General features: G+C 47.8%; 8 protein-coding genes across 13 annotated transcripts; 4 read left to right on the forward strand and 4 right to left on the reverse strand.

The window, feature by feature from the left end:
* Window positions 1–68: 68 nt before the first annotated feature.
* On the reverse strand, window positions 69–2,990 carry LOC108154594 (armadillo-like helical domain-containing protein 3). The gene is made up of 5 exons (XM_017284908.2): window positions 2,744–2,990; window positions 2,470–2,671; window positions 1,958–2,414; window positions 930–1,885; window positions 69–870 (listed from the first exon to the last, which is right to left on the reverse strand). The coding sequence occupies exons 1-5, from the start codon at window positions 2,795–2,797 to the stop codon at window positions 380–382; spliced, it is 2,160 nt and encodes a 719-aa protein (XP_017140397.1). The 5' UTR covers window positions 2,798–2,990; the 3' UTR covers window positions 69–379.
* An 806-nt stretch (window positions 2,991–3,796) lies between these two features.
* On the forward strand, window positions 3,797–4,938 carry LOC108157432 (iron-sulfur cluster assembly scaffold protein IscU). Its single transcript, XM_017289485.2, has 3 exons — window positions 3,797–3,981; window positions 4,149–4,692; window positions 4,752–4,938. Exons 1-2 carry the CDS (start codon window positions 3,895–3,897, stop codon window positions 4,524–4,526), a joined length of 465 nt encoding a protein of 154 aa, XP_017144974.1. The 5' UTR covers window positions 3,797–3,894; the 3' UTR covers window positions 4,527–4,692; window positions 4,752–4,938.
* LOC108157433 (vasotab) lies at window positions 4,925–5,536 on the reverse strand. The gene is made up of 3 exons (XM_017289486.2): window positions 5,418–5,536; window positions 5,137–5,331; window positions 4,925–5,076 (listed from the first exon to the last, which is right to left on the reverse strand). The coding sequence occupies exons 1-3, from the start codon at window positions 5,443–5,445 to the stop codon at window positions 5,018–5,020; spliced, it is 282 nt and encodes a 93-aa protein (XP_017144975.1). The 5' UTR covers window positions 5,446–5,536; the 3' UTR covers window positions 4,925–5,017.
* A 2,710-nt stretch (window positions 5,537–8,246) lies between these two features.
* Window positions 8,247–17,644, forward strand: LOC108154942 (jmjC domain-containing histone demethylation protein 1). 5 transcript variants are annotated; one of them, XM_017285435.2, is made up of 6 exons: window positions 8,247–8,597; window positions 9,593–9,907; window positions 12,403–12,563; window positions 12,745–14,093; window positions 14,152–14,903; window positions 14,972–17,644. In XM_017285435.2, exons 2-6 carry the CDS (start codon window positions 9,776–9,778, stop codon window positions 16,601–16,603), a joined length of 4,026 nt encoding a protein of 1,341 aa, XP_017140924.1. In that variant the 5' UTR covers window positions 8,247–8,597; window positions 9,593–9,775; the 3' UTR covers window positions 16,604–17,644. The 5 variants fall into 5 exon arrangements, with proteins under 5 accessions (XP_017140924.1, XP_017140920.1, XP_017140921.1 ...); XM_017285431.2 differs by having other exon boundaries at window positions 8,247–8,459; XM_017285432.2 differs by having other exon boundaries at window positions 8,247–8,423.
* LOC108154944 (protein Red) lies at window positions 17,587–19,630 on the reverse strand. Its single transcript, XM_017285441.2, has 2 exons — window positions 17,961–19,630; window positions 17,587–17,893 (listed from the first exon to the last, which is right to left on the reverse strand). Exons 1-2 carry the CDS (start codon window positions 19,533–19,535, stop codon window positions 17,792–17,794), a joined length of 1,677 nt encoding a protein of 558 aa, XP_017140930.1. The 5' UTR covers window positions 19,536–19,630; the 3' UTR covers window positions 17,587–17,791.
* Window positions 19,631–19,665: 35 nt separating this feature from the next.
* LOC108154947 (adenosine deaminase-like protein) lies at window positions 19,666–20,911 on the forward strand. Its single transcript, XM_017285444.2, has one exon. The coding sequence runs from the start codon at window positions 19,742–19,744 to the stop codon at window positions 20,753–20,755; it is 1,014 nt and encodes a 337-aa protein (XP_017140933.1). The 5' UTR covers window positions 19,666–19,741; the 3' UTR covers window positions 20,756–20,911.
* LOC108154945 (zinc finger protein 383) lies at window positions 20,895–23,017 on the forward strand. Of its 2 annotated transcripts, XM_017285442.2 has the most exons (4): window positions 20,895–21,047; window positions 21,110–22,148; window positions 22,209–22,404; window positions 22,465–23,017. In XM_017285442.2, exons 1-4 carry the CDS (start codon window positions 20,913–20,915, stop codon window positions 22,562–22,564), a joined length of 1,470 nt encoding a protein of 489 aa, XP_017140931.1. In that variant the 5' UTR covers window positions 20,895–20,912; the 3' UTR covers window positions 22,565–23,017. The 2 variants fall into 2 exon arrangements, with proteins under 2 accessions (XP_017140931.1, XP_017140932.1); XM_017285443.2 differs by lacking the exon at window positions 22,465–23,017 and having other exon boundaries at window positions 22,204–22,299.
* Window positions 22,588–24,830, reverse strand: LOC117187205. Its single transcript, XM_033389371.1, has one exon. The coding sequence runs from the start codon at window positions 24,804–24,806 to the stop codon at window positions 23,451–23,453; it is 1,356 nt and encodes a 451-aa protein (XP_033245262.1). The 5' UTR covers window positions 24,807–24,830; the 3' UTR covers window positions 22,588–23,450.
* Between the last annotated feature and the right edge of the window lie 907 nt (window positions 24,831–25,737).

Raw genomic sequence — 25,737 nt, forward strand, 5'->3', positions numbered from 1 at the left:
CCCCCGAACTTTTGCCTTCAAAAACATCAAAATACTAGTATTTCTTGCCGATCTGAGCGGTTATATCATTGAAATTGTCAAAAATCGAACGGAATATCATAGCCGAAACTTTGATGCCGATCAAACTTTATATTTTGTATACGTATGTAAAAAACTTGCACAGAATATATATGAATGTACTATATCTTTAGGTATAAGTGCAATGCTCCACAACGAAAACCAACAAAGATATCGCAATATCACTTTCAATCTTATAGATAACATAACAGTTCATGCTTCTAGAGACTTGAACAATAAAAATACAATTACATAACTAGGCGAAGGAAACAATTAAACAGTCTGTTATCAGTCTGTCCTCCATCGATCCACCATCGATTTTCTATGTGGCAGGCGCGGCTGTTAGTGCTATTGGAGCTGTTGGAACTGTTAGTGCCGGTGGGGCTGCTGCGGCTGCTGGTGCTGCTGTGGCTGCTGGGGTAGTTGGTGTTACTGCCGAGCTGGTCATTGTCGTTAGAAGCACCTGCTCGGGTATTACGGACACTGCCTCCTTCACATAGCCATAAATGTGTTTTCGCGTATCGTTTACGACATCGCCCACCATCGCCTTAAAGAAGTTGGTGTGCAGCGGCGTCTCCGCATAACGCTCGTATTGATCCAGGGAATCCTGCAGCTTCAGCGTGAGGTCATAATTCTTGCGCACCACATCGAGTATCTGCTCTTCCGTGGGCGTTGACAATCCCTGCTCGGCCAGCCACTCCTTGATCTTGTTCTGAAAGTGCTTCACTATGGCTAGGATGTTGACCAGGGAATTTAGTAGCTTGATGACATCGTCTTTATATTCGCACTCTCCCATCGTTGTGTAACGCAAAACTGAAAAGAAACGAAACTGGTAGTCATAATGCCTAACGATCGAAACCCATTGAGCTTACCCATCGCATGAATTTCGGTAAAGACCTTCTCCTCGCGATTCAGTTCATAGTAGAGCTCATCATAGCTATTTGTGGTGGCCAAAAACGTATCACCGTAGGTAATAAACAGGTTAAAAATATTCACCACTTGCAGAGACAAGTGAAATATATTGCATTTCTTGACCAGCGTCTGTTCCTGATTGACCAGGAAACGTAGCAGCCCAATCAACGCCGACCACAGTTCCTTCCAGGGATAATTGAGGCGGACACGGCAACGCTTCTGATAGCACAGAATGCGATGGATCACACCAATGCACAGCAGATACAGTTCCATGGGAAACTTTTTCATTAAATGCGATACAATGAACTCCACCAATAGGTCGAGCAGGGTGGCAGCCAGGGGCTGGGACTTGCCCACACGATCCACATTCAGCTTGCGGTGACGCATCTGGGCCCGATGCAGCATCACCTTAAAGGTGAGATTACTGTCGTGCATCATGGAGTTGGCATACTGATCCTCCGAAATGCAGGTGAGTATCAGGAAACATAGCTTCAGATTGGCAATGCTCGACTCGTTCTTGTTGTCCTGCATCACAATGGAGCAATATTGAAAGACAGCCACCAGCAGATTCGTGGGATACTGCGTTATGTCGATGATCGGGGCATTCGACAAATCAGGCACGGGCTGAGCTAGACTCAAGGTGTTGCTGGGCGAGGGCGGCGCACTGGACTCGGCCTGGGTGTGGGCCAGTGTTGTGATAAAGTTTCGGTTAAGATGCACTGCCTCGTAGAGGGCCAGCAGCAGGCCATTGTTGGCCTTGATCTGCTGCACTCGCTCACAGCCCTCGTCCGAGACAAACATGTTGCCCACAATGTTCGAGAGCGACGAGAACCAGGATGAGGATTGGACATTGTTCAGGCTCTGGATGTACTGGCGGCAAAAGTCAATAAGCGATTGTGATATCATTTGGCCATATCTAAAATTATGATAATTATTATCAGAGCATTAGTTAGATATGGCGCGTCCACGTGGAAATTTGTAGACATACCCATTCAGGGCCAGCTCATCAGCCAATATAGACAGCTGCACCACATACGGATTGGTGGCCTCGTGCTTCCGATAGTTGACCAAAATAGTCAGTAGTATAACAATATCATGTCCGTGCTGTGTACGAAACGTGGGATCGCTGAGCAACCTTACAAAGGCATCGAACATACTGTGCATCATCAGATGCTCGAAGAGCGCATTCTGATTGACGTTGTCGGTGCCCGTGACCAGGACTTGCAGCAGCTTAAGGCACATGAAGCGGGCATTCTCAGTAACATCGCCCAGTAGGATGCGATTGCAATACTGCATCATTAGCTTAAGCCATTCGTCCATTTTCTCATGGCCAAAGATCTCATTGACAATGTTGAACGGCGGGTCCGTATTGGATTTCTTAAAAATGCCATAGAAAAGGGAACACAGTGTTTGGAGGCTGTTGCACAAGCGCTTCGGATGATCCTCTGGAAGAAACAGCGGTAGTCAGAGCGCGATTCAATGATAGTTGGTCCGATTTACCAGTGTTCAGCATTTCGATGCATTTTTGAAACAACGTATTGAGGTTTGGCTTCACCACTTGCAGCAGTTCGCTGTTTAGCTTCCCGATTTCATTCTCCAGCGCCTCAAAGTTCGGTTGCAGCAAAAAGAACTCATTCCAGAACTCGGAACTCTCCGTGCTGGGATCCTCGCCACGGAACAAGAGCTCGTATATGTACACGACCTGTTAATTAAATTAAATTTAATAAAATATGCAAATGGGTGTGGGCGGGTCAGATTTATGGGCGAAGTGAACCTTCTCCTTGGGGCGTTTCGTTGAGCCGCTGCCGCTGCGTTTTCGCGAGGTCATGATGGCTGAGCTGCTGCAAGTCCGTTGCTTTGGGGTGTCCACTGTGCCGGCCTTGATTTTAACGCCAATATGCTGAATATGTACGTGTATTTAGCAAATTAGTCTTCTATTTGCTCCTAATATTTATTCTTGCTGGCAATTTGAGCCATTGGGGCCAGTCCCTCAGAAATATACCGCAAAATATACCGTCTCATTTTCAAAAAATACTGACGAATTATTCAAGTTCCGTCGTACATATTCCTCGTTTTTGATATTCCGTCGAGTATTACTTGCTAGATAGAACCCTCAGCCCTGCCCACATATCTTTACCAGATTAATAGATCAGTTTTGTTCTTGACTGGCTGGTTTTAAATACTTGACTTTGATTGTTTTTGCCTCAATTCAACAACAATATAGCGTCTCGTCTGATGAAAAACCGAACGTAGCCCACTTAAGCCCCCTTTATTTAAACAGTTCAATTACTGGAGGTAAAAGATGGAAAATATTAACGATTGTAAATTCTTCCTGCAGATTCATGCCATCTTTCCTCTGAATTTAACCTGAACTGCGCTAAAATGATTAAATTTTCATTATTTTGAGTTAATCGTTCTCCGTCAAGGATTGGAAATATTACCACATAGATACCACATTTAGCCATTCCCACACACTTTTATCCAATTAATTAATCTATCTTCTACTTGACTGGTCTATTTTAAAAATTTGCTTTTATTGGACCCCCGGAATGTGCGTATGAAAAATTTGTATAAAAGACTCGCTAGAATATCTCAGCTATTTTTAAGCGCAGTTCAGGTGAAAGATATCTTCGTGAAGAGGAAGGATAGGAGGGATCCAAAGGATGAATTTACAGAAGAATGTTCGCACCTTTTTAAATACAGTGCGGTTAAGTGGACTAAGCTCTTTTTTTTCAACGGTTTATTACGGTATATTTTGAGAATGAGAAAGTATATTTCGGTATATTTCTCACTCTGAAAATCTGGCAGCACTGCTAGCAGCTGTTCCTAACACGCAGTAAGTCGTGCCAGTGTGTTTTCGAATTTCACAAGAACTCTGCTATAATTTGTATCGACTTTTACTGAAAGATTCATTGCAAATTAAAGATGTCGCTGGTACGAAACTCATCCAAATTGCTGGTGTCTCAGCTGAAGCGTGTGCAGAGCGTCCCCGTTGCATTGTATCACGAAAATGTAAGTTGTCTTCTGCGTCCACCCGGAAGGTTCTTTCGTAATAAATATTGTTCCATATAGTATATTGTTTTCGTTTTGGGAGACAGCGCGTTTCTTGCGGCAGGCACATAGTTAACAATGATAAGGGAATAACCAGCCTTTTTCTTTATCTTTCCCTTTGCCGCCAGGTCGTTGAACACTACGAGAACCCACGCAATGTGGGATCGTTGGACAAGAAGGACACCACTGTCGGCACCGGTCTGGTGGGAGCACCCGCTTGCGGCGATGTTATGAAACTGCAAATCAAAGTAGATGATAATGGAAAAATCATTGATGCAAAGTTCAAGACATTTGGCTGCGGCTCGGCAATTGCCAGCAGTTCTTTGGCCACCGAATGGGTCAAGGGCAAGTCCATTGACGAAGCTGGTCAGCTGAAGAACACAGACATTGCCAAGGAGCTGCGTCTGCCCCCCGTCAAGCTGCACTGCTCCATGCTGGCTGAGGATGCCATCAAGGCCGCGTTGGCCGACTACAAGGTCAAGCAGCAGAAGAAGGCTGCCAACTAGAGAGCTTGTAAACCGAATCTGTGAATGTAGTCGGAGCGTATTCAATAGGAAACGTACATATATAAAGGAACCACTACTAAAAACAATTATGAGTAATCTACAATACAATACAATATAATATAGAGTATTTTTGCATTAGATCGTAGTGTGAGGTGCTCTGTGAGTGGTAAGTGTATTCGTCTGGTAAAGCACTCAAACAAACTGATTAATGTTCTGATTTTACAGATTGGTCGAGTGACTGCTTATAAGTGAATGAGGAAGAACAGGATGCGTTGAGCGTTTGAATGATTGTCTAAGAGTGTGTTTTAAAAAAAAGAAGATCTAATTGTATTGCTAAATTTTCTGTTCTGTTCTGCTAATATAGAAACCTTCAATCGAAGAGTAATAAACTGTTCCCGTTGGAATAAAATAATATGAATATAATTTATTGCACCTGTTGAAACGTACAAGTCATTAAAAATCGTTTATCCCGTGGAGGGGGTGTGGTGTTCTTAGGAGAGGCGCACGCTCACTCCACCGCCGCACTCGCCCTTTGACTTCATCTCAAAGGCTGAAAATTAATAATTAGATCTATAATATCTGTAATACTATATATCTGTGAGATACTTACGATCATCGGCATGCTGGCAATTGTAGTTGGACATCACACACGGGCTGCCAAATGTGAGCAGACGTTCCTTGCTGCTGTTCTTGGACTTGGCACAGACCGGCTCGTAGTCATCGCCACAGGAGCGCTGGCAGCTGTTGGCCTGCTTCTTCGTGTCCTTGGCTGGAACAGCCAGGGCAAAGGCCAACAGGCACAGGGCTAGATGCATGAGAGAGTTTTATAGCGTTAAATACCGCGTGAGTATGATAGCTTTACTATATAGGTACACATAAAAATGTATTTACCTAGAAAAGCAAACAGAGCGAAACGCATTGTGTATACAAGTATGCGAAGATTCCCAGAAAACTGTCGCAAAAACCGGCTTGGCTTCGAGTCGCGATAGAATTGAACTGAATTTTAGACAACGAGATTGATCAGCTTTATATACGAGGCCGCAGCTCAAAAGCCCAGCTCTCGCGAACAATAGCCGGACCGACCACCACATATACAATACAGATGTATATAGCACATGTACGAAAATACTTACCATTTATATGATCTATTGTGCTGATGAGAAGCTCTCACCTCAACCCACACACAAAAATTGATGTGTACGAGAGTATTAAAAAGCATTCAAGTAAACATAGAGTGCGCTTGGCTGTATTTTCGCCGGGCAGATATGACAATGACGGGTCAACAAGATGATAATGATGATGCTGCTGCTGCTGTTGGACAGCAATTTGGATAGAATAGATAATGGGTTTGATCAGGCTGTCTACGAGTATGGGCGGTGTTTGCTTGTGCGACACGCGTCGATCGGTTTGAAGCGGTTTTCATCATTCCAAACTACAGACAATATCCGTAATCCGTAATAATTGGTAATACTCGGGAGAATAATGTTGAATAAGCAACATTCATTAGCGGATATCTTAGGTATATTAAATGTAAGTAAGTCAGTCACCATCATATCTTGGCCATTATAGTTTTCGGATGATTGTATAGTAGTCATGTACCCAGTGACAATAAAATTGTGAGGGCGTTAAGTTCAATTGGAACGTCAATCAGTCATTATACTGACCATAGAATGAATCCCCCCTCCTAAGCTTACTGAAAGCAGGCTGACAAAATAATTTTGGATCAACCCACTGTTAGTTATGTCAATCATGAAATAGTTCTGTCTAATTAAGTTCCGTAATTTGCAATGGGAGTATATAGTCGATAAGATGGCTAAGTTTTATTCCAGAAATTAAAACGCATTTGTATTTCCTTCCTGTTGGGACAGTATTCAGTCCTAATGCATCACGATATCCCTAAATCGTTCAATATCTCGTGCATACAGAGAGGACAAACAAACAAATCAACTTCAAAAACAATAAAGTGTACGAACTGTTGTCCCTGGCTGGCGGCACTTTATTTTCAAATAAATTCGACTCTGTAAACCATTCCCTTTTAGCGCATAAACTTGACCTTTTAGGGTTTCCGCCCAACCTCCTGAGATGGATTTCTAGCTATCTTTGTTCCAGGTCTCAAAGAGTTCTCTTCAAAAACTCCCTCTCCTCAACAGTAAAGGTTTCTTCGAATTCACATTCGCATTCTCTTTCAAAACATATCTCTTTGGCGAAGAAGGATATTTTAGAATTAAGAAAATATTTGTTATTTATGGCGCCAATACATGCAGAAACTTGTCAGTCTCTGTTTTAAAGCTATCACAACGATATTTTGCAGCTTATTGTTTTTTTACAGAGATCAAGTATTGGTATCGGGATCAGGATATATATATACATAAAACATATCAATTTAAGAAAATTTCTTTATATAAATTAACGAAACAAATGCCGGTTGATAAGCAACAAATCTTAAGATACCAGCAACATTGAGGTGACAACATTGCGACTGTTTCTTTAACGTTTTTTTTTTAAACCTTGTTTTAGAAAAAATTGCATAGGAGAATGGACTAGAAACTAGCCAATAGAAAATGTATTCATCAATGGGATTAAATTATGTGGGCAGAGCTGAGGGTTTTAGTTAGCCAGCATTATAAAACGAAATATTTAAATTAAGCAATAGGAACGATTACTCTCTTACGTTTTCTTTTTTTACCTTTATCGCTAAAACCTTTTTTTAGACAAAATCCAATAAAAGCAAGTATTTAAAAATAACCAGTAAAGTAGAAAATAGTTTAATTAATTGGAAAAAATTATGTGGGTTGACAGATCTACATAGCTGGTAATATTCGACGGAATATAAAAAACGCGGCATATGTAGATTATTTACGGTATATTTTTAAAATGAGACGGTTTATTTTGGTATATCTCTCAGGGTCGGACGGTATATTTTATCGTTAAATCCGCGGTCACACTCAGGGTGACTGTTTACGGTATTTTTAATACTTTTTGGTATTTTGTGAGCCGATATATACGATACGATATATCGGTATAATGGTATATTTTGTAAATTTCATCAATCCATTAAATTTCATTTTCAACGGTATAAAGAAATCCGATAAAAGCAAGTATTCAAAATAGGCCAGTCCAGTAGAAAATTGAATTAGCAATCATATAAAATTATGTGGGCAAAGCTGAGCGATCTATATAGCTGGGAATATTCCACGGAAGATCAAAAACGAGTATTTATTGGTGAATAACCGGTTGACAACAATGATTACCGGCAACACTAATTTTCATACCCTAGAGGAAAGGATGTTATAGAATTGAAAAAATGTTTGTCATCCCAGGCTCCGTAGGTATCAGTATCGAGATAAAAATATACACGATACTAATAATATACATGAATATGTCTAAAGAATATCAATTTGAGAATAGGTCTTTATAAATTACGTTTCATCTTCATATGAAATGAACGAAATAGGGTATACAAAGGTCTATGCGCGCATTATGCGTATTAAAATACCAGCAACATTGCGACTGTTTTTATTGTTGAACTATTTTGTTCAAAGCTTGTTTTCGTCAAAATACAATAAAAGCAAGGACTAAAAACTAGCCAGTTAAGTAGAAAATTGATTTATCAATGGCCTAAAATTATGTGGGCAGAACTAAGGGTCTTAGTTGGCCAGAATTATTCAACGGAATATACAAATTTAACAATGTGAACGACTGTGCTGAGGGTTCTATCTAGGTAGTAATATTTGACGGAATATTACTCAAAGACCAGGAAATTTTTGAGCTGTGCGGTTGGTGTGCGCGGAACATCGTCGGAACAATAAAAAAGGCGAAAAAACCGCTGCTCTCGAAAAATAGTTTACGAGTACGAACGATTCATCTGGACTGCAGAAATAGTTAACAAAATTAATTGTAATTTTTGCGGGATCATACGCGTGTTATTTGTTGGTGTGTGTGTGCTAATGCTTTTGTTTTGTGTCAATATGTATTAATTATAATTAAAATGTATTTCACGGCATAAGCGAAAAAATTGTAATTTTGAAAATGAGTGGAGCGGAAGACGACGAGAGGCAATAACTGAAGCGGGTTCGTGGTGACGCTTACGGAACAGAACAAAAGCAATCTGGTGAAGAGGGGCAGAGCAGACCCACCACCAATACAGACTCGAAAAAATCTGACAAAAACTAGATACGCAACCAAAGTGCAAATTTAGAATTCCATTCCTATTACAAGTTCATGGGAAAGTGCTTGCTCCGCAATGACGGGGATACGTGGAGCCCCAAGGTGTGCAGCCCGGTGATAAGTGTAGCGCTACACTTGGCAGCGTTTTGGATGGCAGAAACATCACGTTAAATGCATTCAGCGCACACACAGACACGCGGGCAGGGGCATCATATCCACATATCCACATATCCACATCCCGGGCGCAGGTAGCCGCTGCGCTGCGACTGAGAGCGACAGTCACCACAGTTGGGTTTTGTTTTATCTTCTCGGTGACCCGCGGAACAGAGGCGTAGCTCTGGGCTGTCGCACACGTGGGATTCGGCAATCCCTTGGCAGGCGAGCCACTGTCGCGACAGAAGTAGAAGCTGGCGAGGCGGCGTTGTGGTGGATTTCCTCACCCGGTTTTGGGACCAGCAAGTGATGTTCATATAGGGTGAGGCATATTCTGACGGTTTGTGTGCTCATAGTGGGTCTGAGAGTGCTCTCACCTCACATGATTATAGCTTGCTGGGGCCCAGCAGCAGAGCCCCAAGTGTGTTGAGTTTCGCTCGTTGGGGCCCGACCTAGCTCTGCACGATATTTGTTCCGTTCGTTTCTTCAGTTTCGTCGGTGTGGGAGTGAGCAGGCTGCTCCGGTGCGCTCTGTTCAGTGTAATGTAACGTCGCTATTTTCTGTGACTGTGCCCCCCTCCGTTCAATTTGTATGAAGTAATAAACGTAATTAGTTTGTTAGTGCGCTCTTTGGGGCGAAAGACAAGTGACAGCAGTAGCAGCAGCAGCAGAAGCAGACAGATTGCAATCTGCATGAGAACGATACTAAATGCTGACGCATCTTCTGATTTTCCGTACATTTTGCAGCTCAGCACGGGATTAGATAGAGCAAGAGCAAGAGCAAGAGAGAGGCAAAACAAAAAAAAAAACAATTACACATTAATTCGTCGGAGTGGAACCGTTTGTTATACATATATCCGAATCGGAAATCGGTATCGGAGTGCTGTGCTGCAAGTGAAGTAACGTTTTCTATAAACGATTTCCGTGGCGATGTCCACCGCCGTCGAAACGGGGTCGTCGCCAGCCAAAAGCAACAACAATGGCAACAGCAGCGGAGGCGGCGGCGGCGGCGGCAATGGTAATCCCAGTACCAATCCGAAAGGTGTTCAGCGCCGTCAATTGGTGAGTACCCCGTCTGTCAGTGTCCCACTGCTCAATTTTCCCATTTCCCCCATCTATCAATAAACTGATAAATAAAAAAAGCAACAACCTATAGCAATTATTGATAAGGCCCCCGGTGCCGCAAGATGATCATTAGTTGTGGAAACAAACGTAAAACTCATCATTAATCTATATAAATAAATTGCATGCTCACTCTCTTCGGTCTTCGGTCTACCCATTCTCCCTCTCCCTCCTCCTCCATCACGCTCTCGCTCCCGTTGAGCATTGGAGCTCAACTGATGCCTCATGACCAAAAGCAATGAGCTTTATTTGCCATATTTGCTGTTTGTTATTCTCCTCTCCACCTTCTTCTTCTTCATCTTGTTGGGGGCTGGCTGGCTGGTGCTTGTTATTCTCTTCTCTACCCTTTCAGAGGGTACTTGGACTTTGTCGCAAATTTTCAGTGCAATGAAAAAAAGGAATTGTTGACCCCACATCTGCTTTGCTCTATTAATCAATGCTCGAATCAATTTAATATCGAATGTTTGTATGATTTGGTAGAGTATCTCAATCATCGGCTAATGGGAGGCCTATTCTGGCTTGGCATTTCGTTTTCGTTTTGCTATGCCTTTGACTTTGCTACGGTGATGTGGTGTGATTTGTGTGTGTGTGTGTCTGTATGTGAGAGCACGGTGTGGTGTGTTTCTTCGGTTTCTATTTCGTATCGTAGATAACAGGGCATTGTTGTTGTTCTTCTAGCCCCAACATATTTACATACACGCCAGCAGGTGATGTGAAGGGGGTCTGAAGTAAGGCTGACGTTGACACTGCTCTGGGCAGAAGCCGATAACCGATTTGATATCTTATAGTCGAAAGAGACTCTGATTAGCAACCGAACCGAAATTGGATCAGAGCAACAGCTGTTGCCCTCGGCACCGCGACACCGCGACACCGCACTTGTCGCAAGAAAGAGATCCTATGTATGCCACTGCCCTCCCTCTCTCGTTGTCTTTATCTCTATGAATATTTAAGTGCGGAACGCAATGTACGCCCCATTAAAAATGTATAGAGCAGGGCAGAGCAGAGTAGAGCAGAGCACAGCAGGCATAGAGCATGACTAACCCCCAGAGGGGAGCAAAGCACATGGCAGCAGATAAGGTTCCGCAATTAGCACCTAAATAGAATACATTAGGGCCCCCAGGTGGCCCAAACCAATTGGTGGGGCGGGAGGGCGGTGGGGGAGTGAGTGACGCCACCATGAAACCACTTGACTGGATTTGGATTTTGGTTTCTTTCATCCACATACGCACATACGCACACAAAAACACAAACATACGAACACATACAGATGTACCTGATGCCGGACACCAAAACAAGCTTTTCGGCCAGAAGTAGCAGCAGCAACAGCAACCACAATGAAAAGCCACTAACACAAAAAAAAATCATTTAGAACATGCCAAACAAGTTTCCAGTGTGTGGCAAGCTGCTCAAAAAGGATATACCAGACACACATACACACAAACTTACATTAACTCACAAACGAATACTCGTGCAAACGAGGGCAGAGCCGCATCCATGTTTTATAGATTTTTCATTGCGCTTCCCCACCCCCTCCCCAAAAACTCTCCACGGCGGCGGCCAAAATAAACGCAAAGCAAACCAGGAGACATATTGTTGTTGTTGCTGCCTCTGCCTCTGCTTTTCCTTTGGAGCAACAGTCGTGCTGCTTCCCGGCGACGCTGCATCACCACAAATGCAGTTCTGTATAATAATATGTGTGCGCGTTTGTTTGTGTGTGTGTGTGTGTACGTTGCATATGCAAAGTGCATGCGCACAGAAGAGAGACAGCAACAGGAGATGGAGCTATAGCTGGGGCGGGCTTTCAGGCCTGCCCGCAGCCCCGGACAACACAACACGATTCCCATTGCCCTTTGCCAAGTGCCGCACGGAAATTGCCAGAAAACACGAACGAGCGAGCGGCCCCAACGAGAATGTGGTTAAGGAAAACTCGAAGCCGAAGGCACCAAGATGCGTCGTCCATGGCCCCAGCCAACCCAATGAAAACGAAATGACGAGCCCCACAAGCTTTTATATACGCTGAGCAGAGCAGAGCAGAGCAAAGGCAGCACAGCGGTGGAGGTGTTGGCGGCAGCAGCAGAGAAGAGCAGAGCCGAGCAGAGCAGCACTCGGAGAAAGTGATGGCGCAGGCCGATGGGATGGCAGAAATAGAGAGAGACGAGACAGTGTCCCACTCGATACAGTGTGGTGAAGAGAGGCATTCACTTGTGAATCATTTTTTGATGGCGTCAGCAGAGAAGCTAGCGGTGCCGCCGCCCTCTGTGGGGAGTGGAGTATATTAATAGGCATTTATCGCTGCGCTCCGGCTTTTTCCGGCTCTCGGGGTCCCAACAGCTTGCTTTGGTTCGGTTTTTGCTTTGCATTTAATAATGTTGTTGTCTTATCCCCCCTATCTCTCTATCTCTATCTCTCTCTCTCTTGTCTCTTGTCTCTTACAGCGCGAGCGCAAGCAGCGGAAGCTCTACCTCGACGAATGGTCATTGGGTGATGACGATGGTGAGGGGGCCCGCGGTTTCAGTGTTGCCGAGAAGCTCGAATCTTCAAAGTTTGCGCAGGCAGGGATGGTGCGGGAGATGCGCGGCTGCGATTTAACCGTCGCGTAAGTATATCAATTATTATTTACGGATTGATCATCGATCAGCCGTACTTAGCGAAAGCAAACGAGGGAAATTGAACGAAATATGATACAGAAATTAACGAATAGCAAAGCGTAATAGGCGGCGGCAGCACAGAGTAAGCTAATTTTCCATTCTTCACCCTCCCCCAAAATCCCTTTTCAGATTCCTACAGCAGCATGGCTTCAACATACCCTTACTCTTTAGAGAAAAGAACGGGTTGGGTCTCCGCATGCCCGATCCGCAAGAGTTTACCGTGGGCGATGTGCGGCTGTGCGTGGGATCGCGTCGTCTGCTGGACGTGATGGATGTGAACACACAGAAGAACCTCCAGATGACGATGAAGGAGTGGCAGCAGTACTACGAGTGCCCGCAAAAGGATCGATTGCTGAACGTGATCTCGCTGGAGTTTTCGCACACGCGACTGGATCGCTTTGTGCAGTGCCCAGAGATTGTGCGCCAGATCGACTGGGTGGATGTAGTATGGCCCAAACAGCTGAAGGATGCCCAGAAGGAGGGCACCAATCTGCTCGGCGGCATGATGTACCCCAAGGTGCAGAAGTACTGCCTGATGTCGGTGAAGAACTGCTACACTGACTTTCACATTGACTTTGGCGGCACCTCCGTCTGGTATCACATCCTCAAGGGCAGCAAGGTCTTCTGGCTGATACCGCCCACCGATCGCAACCTGCAGCTCTACGAGAAGTGGGTGCTGTCCGGCAAGCAGGCGGACATCTTCTTCGGCGACACCGTGGAGAAGTGCGCCCGCGTCTATCTGACGGCCGGGAACACCTTCTTCATACCCACCGGCTGGATCCATGCCGTCTACACACCCACCCAGTCGCTCGTCTTTGGGGGCAACTTCCTGCACTCGTTCGGTATCGTGAAGCAGCTGAGGACGGCCACCGTCGAGGACAACACAAAGGTGCCGCAGAAGTTTCGCTACCCCTTCTTCACCGAAATGCTCTGGTATGTCCTCGCTCGCTATGTCTACACGCTGCTCGGCCACTCGCACCTCGAGGGGGAGCCCTCGGCCAGCGAGGCAGAGATGGCCGCCCGCCCGCACATCCATCTCACGCACTACGAGCTGTTCGGGCTCAAGGAGATCGTCATGTATCTGTACGATCTGCCGCCGCAGAAGAAGAATGTGCCCAGTCTTGTGCTGGATCCCGTGGCCCTCATCAAGGATGTGCGCACACTGGTGGAGCGGCACTGCAAGGACCAGCAGGATCAGGCCGTCACGGGCATGTCCGTACTGAGAACGGCCTCCGAGGAGCAGGCAGGCTTTCACCTGTACGACCGCACAAGAGTCAAGCAGGAGATCAAACAGGAGATTGTCCGAAAAAATGCCGAGGTAATTCGCGAACAGCAGCAGCTCGAGGCGGGCAGGGATGGCGCAGTGGCTGCCTCCGGTGCCGTTGTGGCTGGCATTGAGTACAGCAACGGAGTCCTGAAAAAGGAGCAACTGGAGAATGGCGCAGGAGCCACTGGTCCGGGCGGAGGAGCACAACCAGGTGGGTTCTCGATCACGATATTCCTTGTGGCTCACATTACTATCTCCTGATTTTACAGAGGCCACCTTTGTCCTGCCCACGGATACGCTAAAGTACCGCCCGCCCAAGAAAATGCATCTGGCAAATGCAGTGGCAGCGGCAGCGACCAGCACCAGCACCACCAGTGGAGCAGGAGGAGGACCATCCGTTGGAGGAACTGCAGCAAACAGCAACAGTCCACCCACTGGGGGTGGGGGAGCGGCAGGCACAGGCCATGCCGTCAGCGTGATTGCCACGTGCTCCAATTATAATAATTTGAACAGCAGTGAAGCGGCATCCCTGGACAACAACTGTGCCTCGCCCGGGGATGGGGCCAAGCTATCGCCCCATCTGACGGGCACCGGCCAGCCGAGGCGACGCCGCACGCGCTGCAAGAACTGTGCCGCCTGTCAGCGCTCCGATTGCGGCACCTGCCCCTTCTGCATGGACATGGTCAAGTTCGGTGGACCGGGACGGGCCAAGCAGACGTGCATGATGCGCCAGTGCCTGTCGCCCATGCTTCCAGTGACCGCGCAGTGTGTCTACTGTCATTTGGATGGATGGCGACAGACCCCCGTGTCGCCGCAGACCAAGCAACTGGCCACCGTGGACGGTCCCTCAGCTCTGATGGAGTGCTCCGTTTGCTACGAGATAGCCCATCCCGATTGTGCGTTGTCGCAGCTGGACGGCACCGAGGATGCAGCCGATGCTAAGGGCATAGTCAACGAGGATCTGCCCAATAGCTGGGAGTGTCCCAGCTGCTGTCGATCCGGCAAGAACTACGACTACAAGGTAATGTACATATATTTGAGCGTTTCCTTAAGCAAAACTAATGTCAATCTCCTATTCGTTCCCCACAGCCGCGGCATTTCCGGGCTCGTCTGAAATCCTCCGAGGTGCGTCGCGTCTCCGTTTCCCATGGCCCTGGCGGCGAGGCAACAGGCCATGAGGGCACGAGCAGCTTGCTGCCGCCACCCGTCGGACAGTACACGGACTTCGTGTTCACCAGCGAATCGGAGATGGAGTCTGGATCGGCGGGTGGCCACGTGACCCACTGGAAGCATGGCATGAAGCGGCACCATCAGCTGGAGGTGAAGACCGATCGGAACAACAGCTGCGACACTCCATCCCCGGGGATATCACCGAATGCGGTGGGGGGGGACAAGGTGAAGCGGCGCAAGAGCGACGATGGGACGAGCGTGAGCAGCAGCATGCAAGAGAGCAACGATGCCCCATGCAACTCATCCATTGATGGTGCAGCGGCAGGCGGAGGAGGAGGAGTGGCGACAGCTAGTGGCGGGGGCAGTGGTGGCAATCAGTGGAGTGGCGGCAGTGGCGGAGGAGGCGGAGGTGGCTCTCGTAAGAAGAACTCGATTCGGTCACAGTTGGCCCAGCAGATGCTCAACAACTCGAATCGAGTGCTTAAGAAGCCGCAGTATGTGGTACGGCCGGCAGCATCCAGCAGTTCGTCCGGGAACAATGCCAGCGGCGGAGGAGGCGGCAGCAATGGCATTAGCAATGGAACAGGCCAAAGCGGCGGGGGAGGCGTCGGCTCTGGCGGGGAGCGCGGTGCCAATGGCAGCGGCACGAGCGGCTCCAATGGCATCAACAGTCTGCATCATAGCAGCTCCCTGGCCCTGGACCCCACCGTGCTGAAGATCATCTTCAGGTATCTGCCGCCCGAAACTCTAGTCACCTGCTGCTCGGTGAGCAAGGTGTGGTCGACGGCTGCCGTCGATCCCGATCTCTGGAAGAGCATGAACTGCTCGGCGCACAAGATGTCCGCGTCCCTGCTGACGGCCATTGTGCGGAGGCAGCCGGAACACCTCATCCTTGACTGGACGCAGATAGCCAAGCGGCAGCTGGCATGGCTGGTGGCCCGCCTCCCAGCTCTCAAGAATCTCTCGCTGCAGAACTGTCCCATCCAGGCAGTGCTGGCCCTCCACACCTGCCTATGTCCGCCCCTCCAGACGCTCGACCTGAGCTTTGTGCGGGGTCTGAACGATGCCGCCGTCCGGGACATACTCTCCCCGCCCAAGGACTCGCGGCCCGGCCTAAGTGACTCGAAGACGCGACTGCGTGATCTCAAGATCCTCAAGCTGGCCGGCACAGACATCTCAGACGTGGCCGTGCGCTACATCACGCAGTCGCTGCCATATCTCAAGCACCTGGATCTCTCCTCCTGCCAGCGCATAACCGACGCCGGCGTGGCCCAGATAGGCACCTCCAACACGGCCATTGCCCGCCTGTCGGAGCTCAATCTGAGCGCCTGCCGCCTCGTCTCCGAGAACGCGCTGGAACATCTGTCCAAGTGCGAGAGCCTCATCTGGCTGGATTTGCGACATGTGCCCCAGGTGAGCACACAGTCGGTGATACGCTTTGCGAGCAACTCCAAGCACGATCTGTGTGTGAAGGATGTGAAGCTGGTGGAGAGCAGGCGGCTCTCGACCTCTGTGCGGTCGGTGTCCCTCGGCAGCAGTTGGCATGACTAAAAGGACTCGCAGGGACAGGAAATATAGAAACATAGGAATAAGACAGGCCAAAAAACCTACAATTTAATGTTATACATTAGATATATACACATATATACACATTAGACCCTGCACTAGATCCCCACTTCCCAATCCTCATCTTCCACACTCCCGACACGCCACAAAAGGGAATGCCAAAGAGAGACGCCAGCGTGCCCTTTTGCATAATGTATTTATTATATAGATACTACGATATATGTATGTATGTACCCGAATATGTGCAAGCTAGTCAGCAGGTTCCGGGGGATCAGAGTTCTCTCGTACGTTTGCTTACAGCCTCTTCTTCTTTACACTCTCGTTTCCTATATACGTATTCCGTATGTATTCCCAACGATCAGTAGAACAATCAATCCTCCTCTCAGTTTCCGATCGAACGCACACCCACACACAGCTCACAGTTTTCACATTGCGTAGTGATTAATATTAGCATTCCCCCATGACGGTAAATATATTTAATCAGTGTCATATAATTAAGGCAAGTCTAGAAATAGATCTAGAGCAAGCAAGAGAACAGCACACACGGCTTTGTCTAGCTTAGAAAGTAGAGAGGGAGATGGAGAGAGAGGGGGTCCTACTACGTTTCAGAACTACATATAAAGATGGAGTCCATTCTACATGGAATATAAATGTTTCTATCTGATTGGCTGTCCACACCCTAATTATCATCGAATGCCCTGCTGTGGAGGCACTGCTTAAGAGTGCAATAAATTGATTTAGTCCCGTTTTCCATATACGTACATATACATACGTATATCTGCCTTATTCACGTTGATGTCAACCGATTCCAAACGATTTGTCGTATTTTCGCGTCCCTCTTTTCAAGCGCTAATATCGCACATAGTGGATAAGTCCTTTCTGCCCTGCCAATAATACCCAAATCCCAATCCGCCTCCCCGTAGCAGTTAAATTAGTGATAAAACTGTGGCTAAAAAAACACATACACATACTTATCTTTAAAGTTTTACAGCATTACATTAAAAATATAGAATAATGTTTCAAGAATTATCAATAGTATCTCTGTTCGTCGCAGCAGCCGTCATTCGACTGGCATCGCATGCCATTTAGAATTATCCAAAATTGGAATCAAACAACGGATCTATCGTATTTGTAAAAGTGGAGCCGAAAAAGTTCGCAGCTTCCAGCAGTCTCCTAGTACTTGGCCGATTTGTATTCGGGTTCATCGCCTCCGTCGCGTCCGCCACCGCCACCACCATCTCGGTCTTTGGGCATTTTACGCTTTTGTATGATGGTCTGAAATATGAACAAAATATAAAGTTACAAGGAATCGCCATTGGGGGATGTCCAAGCAAAGCCGCACCTGAATCTTCTGCCACTCCCGATCCAGTTCAGCCTTCTCGTTCTTTTCCGTCTTGTTTTTGCGCGTCTTGCGGCCATCTTGCATCTTGACGCCATACTGGAAGGCGGCCTTGGGCAAGGCCTCTTTGGTGCTCATGTAATCAGAGTACTCCTCCTGCGTGTCAAAGTCCCAGCGGCCGATAGGACCCTTCTTGTTGCCCAGATCCATCTTCGTGTAGTCCACCTCATCGTCCGAGTCGTCGATGGCGTCGTTCATCTCCTCCAGGCCCGGATAGCATTCGGCATAGCCTTCTGGTTCGTTGGCGAATCGCGAGGCCATTGCCTTGGATATCTTCGGGGGTGGCGGTATGCTGGTTATGACCGGTTCCACGGTCTCCGGCGGGGCATCGCCAAAGTACGAGTTCTGTCCGGCAGCAGGCTTGCTGGCTGCGTCCGGACCGCCAGGGCGGGCGTGCCGATCCCCACGAGACTTTGCTGTCGGCTGATAGTCACCCACATCGTCATAGATGCTGTCCCCCAGAGGAGCAGTGGGCTTGCCTCCCTTTGGGTTGGCACTGGCACCAGCACTGCTGATGCCCGGTTGGGTGCGCACGCTCTCCATATCTTTCTCGTAGAAGAGGGGCTTGTCCTTGTCACGCTTCTTGTTCTTCTTGTTGCGACCGCCGGCTCGCAGGTAACTGAGGATCTGGGACAGCTTGTTGATTACAATGTCGTTGGTGGTGAGCGTGGCAATGTCCTCTCGCGACGCCGGCACCTCGAACTTGGATCGCTTCAGCGTTGTGGGTATATCCGTCTCGCCCAGCTCGTCGTCCAGATCGATGACATAGGCCATACGACCGGGAGCAAAGAGCTCGTTTCGGGGCACCTCCTTGGAGCGACGCGCCTGCACAAGATTGTAGATGTTGCGGGCCAACGAGCCATTAATGGCGTTTATGTCCTCCGACTCCCTGCGCTCAGCCTCCAGCTGCTCGGCGGCAGCGGCTGCCTCCGCCAACTTCTCCCTGGCCAAGGCGGCAGCGATTTCCTCCTCCTCGGTTTCCTTTGAGTGAAGCTCGGAGCGCACTTTCTGCAGCAGGGCGTAGTCGAGACCCTTCACCAAGTGAGTATGCTGTATATCACCGCCCAAGAACTTGGACTCCTGGATGATGCGGCGTCTCCGCTCGGCGGCATCGATACCCGATTTCATGTCGGGGGCTACGGCACGGTAGGCATTGGTACTCCCTCCATGGCCGGGTGTGCTGGCGGTCGTGTAGTCCGGATTGGCATTGTCACGACGCTCGCGCGCCCGATCCCTGTATTTCTCCGACAACTCCAGCAACTTGACATCCTCCTGCTTCTTGAGGGCCGCATAGAAGTTCTTCTTTTTTCGCCTCAGGTCGTTGCGCTCGCTGCTGCTTTGGGTTTTCTTCTTGTCGCCCGCCACTGAGGGCGTGGCAAAGGTAGCTGTGGCCAAGGAGCCTCCCGCACTGCCCGTGCTGGATCCGGGAGGCGGGGCCCGTGGCGTAGCCAGCAGCTTACGGAAGTCATCGTTGGTGAGACGCACGGACGGTGGAGCTTCCAAGTGGGCTTCGGACATGGTCAGAATCCGCAAACTCGCAAAATTACCAAAAATGAAAAATCTATGTATATTTTTCCAGTTTTCCCTGCTAGGGTTGCCAGGCGACGTCAAAAAATATCTATCGAATATTTCCGCAGCTGTTTTCGATAAAGCACCAATTTTGTCATAGCGCGCCATCAATGTGAGCATCCAACCTACTTTTTTTTTCCATTTTTATTTGCAAAATGTGGAAGTTTTTGAAAGAAATGCCCAAAGTGGAACTACACGCACACCTGAATGGCTCACTAAACACCAATAGCCTGCGGGATCTGGCCGAGAAGGTTTATGGCAACACCTCGGAGGAGTTCTCGCATCTGTGTGCGCGCTTTGTAAATTTTGATAAGGATTCAAATCTGGACAAATGCTTCGAAAAGTTTGCCTTTGTGCATGAGCTGACCTCAACAGCCGTGGGGCTGCAGTATGCTACGGAGCTGGTCATACGCGACTTTGCCAATGATAATATTCAGTATCTGGAGCTGCGCACCACGCCTAAGGCCAACAAAAACTACCTGCGTCGCGACTATCTGCGCATTGTGCTAGACACGATCAAAAGGAGCCGCAAAAAATACCCCAACATTCTGGTGAAGCTGTTGCCGTCTATCAATCGATCCGAGCCTGTGGCGGTGGCCGAAGAGACTGTGGCGTTGGCTCTGGAGTTTGCCAAAACCGATCCAGACCTGGTGGTGGGCATTGATCTGAGCGGGATCCCAACCAAAGGGAAATTCACTGACTTCTGTGGTGCGCTGGACTTGGCACGCAGGGAGGGGTTGAAGCTTGTCATCCATTGTGCGGAAATCGACAATCCCCCGGAGATCAAGGAGATGCTATCCTTTGGTATGTCGCGCTGTGGACATGGGACCTACTTGACCGAAGAAGATTTTGCACAAATGAAGGCGGCAAACATCCCGATTGAGTGCTGCCTCACGAGCAATGTCAAGTCGGGCTCTGTTTCCAGCTTCGAGGAGCATCATCTGAAGCTGCTAATGGAATCTGATGCCCCCAGAGTCGTATGCACAGATGACAGCGGCGTTTTCGACACGTCGCTGACAAATGAGTTTTTGCTGGTGGTGGAAACATTTAATTTGACGCGCGACCAGTGCATTGACCTGACCCTGGAGGCAGTGAAGCACTCATTTGCCAGTGAGCAGGAGCGCCAGCAGATGGCACTCAAAGTGGAACATTATGTAAACAGCTTGTAAACGGACTAACATTTAATTTGAATTCATTGTTTTCGATAATTGGTTGCGCTTAAATCGTGATATAATGTTATCGAGAAGCTGGGGAAAGTACTAATTTTGCCATACTGCGTAGGACCATGACTGCAAACAAAATAAATAAAATGTAATTTCAACAAATATGACTCTACAAATGAGTGAATTTCTTTGTCGGGTGTGCCTTCAACAACAAGAGCTCCTGGTGGACATTTACGAGAATGTGGAAGAGCTTCAAATGGACTTGTGCTCATTACTGGAGAGTTGTGGCAACATCAAAGTGAGTTTTCACTGACCGGTTTGGTTGTCCATTGAATTTCTTATGAGTTTCCTTGGTTCTAGGTGGAACGTCTCGATGAATATCCCAAATATTTGTGCCAGGAGTGCACCAAGGAGCTACTCATCACGGCCAAGTTTCGCAAAAAGTGCGCCGAGACGCAGATACGACTGCAAGAAGACGCTGCACGAAATGCTCTGAGGCTCGAGGAGAAAGAATGTCTGTCGAATAAGGAATATCAGGGGGAGCAGGAGGTGTTTAGGCCGGAGGAGAAATACCTGACAGAGGGAATCATTGTATGCGATCCCATCGACTATGCAGAACAGGTGCCAACTGAGGAGCAGGAGGAGACGACAGCAGAGGATGCTGATCAGGAGTCGCTTATCTCTGCCAGCTACAACTGCGACAATTGCGGTGCGGTCTTCCAGCAGGCTCACACCCTACGCAAGCATCTTAAAAACTTCCACGCTCTTACCACCATCTATGACTGTAAAAACTGTGGTCAGTTCTACACGGATAACGCTGAATTTAAAAGCCACAGCTGCTGCACCGATCGCTCCACAGAATTGGTGGTCCAAAGTGGACGGCATAGATGCATCTACTGCGGCAAGTGTCTGCAGTCGGCCACCAGTCTGGCTGAGCATCTGCGGTTGCACACCGGGGAGCGACCTTATTGTTGCGATGATTGCCCACAGACCTTTACGACAAACGGAGCACTGGTTACGCACCAGAAGCGACACTTTAAAGTGATTCAGCACCACTGCAACTATTGCGGCCAGGGATTCGTGGAGTCCAGCAATCTGAAGCGCCATATTACCGCCAAGCACACAAAGGAAAAGCCGCACACCTGCACCGTCTGCCAGCGCAAGTTCTCTAGGGTCTATCTGCTGGAGCTGCACACTCGCACCCATACGGGCGAACGACCCTACAAGTGCAATCATTGCCAGCGAATGTTTAGCCAGCTGGGCGTGCTGCGTAGCCACGAGAGAATACACTCGAATGAGCGCCTGCATCGCTGCCAGCTTTGCCCGAAAACCTTCGGGCGAGCGGCTCAGCTTAGAAATCATCTGATGCGACACGAAGAAGAGACTGAAACTGATCGAGGTATGGAGCATTTGATAGTTTTTAGGCGTCTGTTAATGCTGGAATTTCTATTTAGTTTAGTGAAGGATCTCAGTGATTGGTTTTCCTTTTTCAATATTTTAAAATCGTTTGGACTAATAATCCAAGATAACCTGGAGGCCTTACGTTTGCCCGGAATAGTTAGTATCTATAACAGCCAGGCTGGCTTTCGTCTCAAGACAGAGCAATCGTGGAAGATCTACGAGGAATACCAGACAATCGGTGGCATTATTTGCGTGTGAGTGGACTTTACCTTTCTAGATACTTTGGCGTTTTAAACAGTCTTATTCACCCGCAGATTTGTATTCCTGGAGCACAACTGGACACACACTCCTCTTCCAGCTGCACCTGTGTCCTTGTGCCATGGGCACCCCTTAGTTTTACTTAATTTAAAATAACTTTGGACATTTTTTGTGTTACTCTTTTAATTGTTTATTTGCATGCAGGTAAGATTTAGTAATGTTTCATTCTCGTAATTGGTTTTACATTTGTTTTGATTTGATTCTGTAATTATCCTACAAGTTACAACAAATTATGTAGTTATATGCTTTGCTAAATATATATATATATGTTGTATATGCATATTCATATAATGTATATATGTATATAATCGGTTCTGATTGATGAAATTACAAACGAAAAAGAGACAAACTCGAGTGCCTGCTTTAGGTTGACAGCACAATTACTTCCCATTTGATTTTTTTCGTTTCGGTTCTATCCGATCCTATTTGTACAATAATTAATGTATGCTATAGTAGTTATGTATATATTCATATATGTTAGTCATCGTTTGATTTGATTTTCATGCAGGTTTCGAATAATGTAATTCACTTAATTTTTAATTTACGAAATTAGTTTTTTCTCCTGTTGTGTTACGAGTGCTGACAAGATTTTCCTATTCCAAGTTATGGCTCAATGCTCTTTGGGATTCGGCGTTCGATTCACTTCTCTCGAGCTATACTTTTTGTTCCGGTTTTGCGGCGGGTTAGCTGCTCTCTCCTTCATCCTCATCCTACATCTGGTTCGGGGTTCGGGATACGGTTTCCGGTTCAGATTTAAAATTGAGGGTCAGATCGGGTCGGGTCGGGTTGGGGCTTGGTTTGGTTGGGTTGGGTTGGGTTTTTGGGAATTACTTAGCCTACAAAAGCGTCGCCTCTGCCGAATATTTAATTGGTAAAAGAAGATGGTAAGGAAATCATTATAGCCACGAGTCTTGCGTTAACAAGGATAACAAGAGGTGAAGAGGCGTGATGGGTGCATAACTCTGTGCTCACACCTGATCCACTACAGCGCTGCGCTCAGCTCCGGCGTCCTGCGGTAATACTTACGCGCCTGCACATTTAGATCGTCCAGCAGCAGCTCGTTGGACGACTTGGAGCGCTTGGGGAAGATCAGGGCGTGCCGCAGTGGTGTCACATGGGCGATGGCCACATGGGAGCGCGACTTGGGCTTGGGCGGTGGCTTGGGGGCCGCCCGCTTCTGCTTTTGCGAGGGTCGCCTCAGCTGTTGCACGAACGACTTGCTCAGCGTGGAACCACGATTGAAGTCGGCCGCCTGGTGGAGCTGCGACTCGGCGGGATACTTCTGCAGCCGCTGATGCTGCTCCGACTTGAGCCGCTCAAAGAGATTGGTCAGCGTCCGGGACCGTGGTGGAGCCGGCGCTGGATATTTGTTGAGATTCAGTTGGGGAGTACTATGCTTGGGCGTTCGCCCCGCTGCACTAGTGGTAGGTGTGGTCGAGGCTGTCTGCGCCTTGCTGGCAAACACATCGTCGTCCAGTTCGCTCAGGCTCACCAGCATGTGTTCGTCCTCAAACAGGTCATCGGTGTTGGTCAGTGTCATGCCTCCTGCCTCCTGCTCTTGTGAGGAGTCATCGTCGTAGCGGGAAAATATCTCATCGAAGGCGGCGTTCACAATGAAGGACTCGTCCTGCAGCTCCTCCTCTACGCTGCTGGGCCGCGTCAGCGTGCCAAACAGATTCTTACGGTAGTCCTCGAAGGTGGACTGGTGCTGCAGCTGCTCCGTGGAGCGGGCACGATGCGGCCTGAGGTGGGCGTTGGCCAGGGTCTGGGTACTGCAGCTATTGGTTAATGGTGCCTGAGGCTGTGGCTGTGCCTGTGTTTGTGGTTGGGACTGTGCCCGTGTTCGTGCTTGCTGCTGCAGCTTCTGGCGGTGCATTTGCTGCATGAGGCGCTGTCGCATCTCCTGCGAGCGGCGCTTCAGCTGGTTGTACTTGCTTTGGGTGGTGCCATTGCCATTGGCATTGACATTCGGCTCGTACTTACTTAGCTCTCTGTCCCGATCCCGGTCCCGGTCCCGTTCCTGCTCGGCCTCGGCCAGGCGACGCTGCAGGGCCAGCGTCTCGAACGTGTGCACCACGCTGCCCACATGGGTGCTGATCTCCGGGATACCGAGGTCCCCGCTAAACAGATCCGCATTGCGTTTGCCTAGCGTGGCGTGGCCATGCCCATGGGCGTGGCAGTGGCGCAGCGGCGGCACCGGACACCGTCGCACCGGATCTGTGGGGAACTGCTCCACGAATTCGGAGGCCTCCTGCTGCCAGAGAAGGTTGCCCCGTTCATCGTGGCCGCTGGCTGTGGCATGGCTGGTGGACTGCTTGGGAGGATGTGGTGTAAGCATTGTTGTTGTTTGTTGTATTTTGTTTGTGTGGTGGTGGTTGTTGTTGTAGTTGTTGAATGTGTGGTTGTTGTTGGCAGATATTTCAAGCAATTCGTTAATGAAATAAATTAAAAAAATCTGATTAGCATCAAGTTGGAGCCCAGAAAACACACAGAGTACTGTCGATTGGTGTTTGGGTTTGGTGCTTTGTGGCTGGTGAGCTTTTCTGAGAGGACTGGGGCGGTCTTTGGGGGCAGTGGGCGGGGGCTGGGCAGGGTGGTAGGGCGGAGGACATAGCTTACATCTAAAATAAATACATAACTATTTTATATTGGGCTCTTATCCATTCTATATACACATTAAACATTAAACAGTAAACTGTTTTGCGAATTTCCATTGTGTTTTTCATCCTATCAACTAAATTTAGTTTATAGACTATTTAAATATTTAATTTAATGAAACAACAAACAACACAAACAGCTGCCGAGCTCAACAATTGGGGAAGAATATATATGTACATATGTATGTCATATATATCTTCTTCATAAGCCATTTATGTACTCGTTTTGCATATAAGAATTTCGTAGCAGCCGCCACAAAATGCCACAAATTGAAATCGGAATCATAAATCCGGAACGGGGGGCCTAGGGAATGCCTTATTACAACTCGGGTTTCAGCTTGGTTGTGTGGAGTATCTCTATCAATCAACTGCAGTACTTAGAGCATTTGATGAACCTCTAAATACAGGATGTTACAGTGTCTATATCTATGTGTGTGTACTCATTGATTGTTGTGTGACGTTTAGAGGGTGTCCCAACCAAGTTCCCAAATCTGAAGAAGAATAGGAAGAACCATACAAAATATGGTAGGAATGGTTTTACTTTTGTATAAAAGATTTTTCTGTCTTTTTTCTGTCTGTTGTTGGTTCCTTTTTCATTTTATATATGTATTT

This window comes from Drosophila miranda, chromosome 2 (genome assembly GCF_003369915.1).
Source record: "Drosophila miranda strain MSH22 chromosome 2, D.miranda_PacBio2.1, whole genome shotgun sequence".
NCBI classification, from domain to species: Eukaryota; Metazoa; Arthropoda; class Insecta; order Diptera; family Drosophilidae; genus Drosophila; species Drosophila miranda.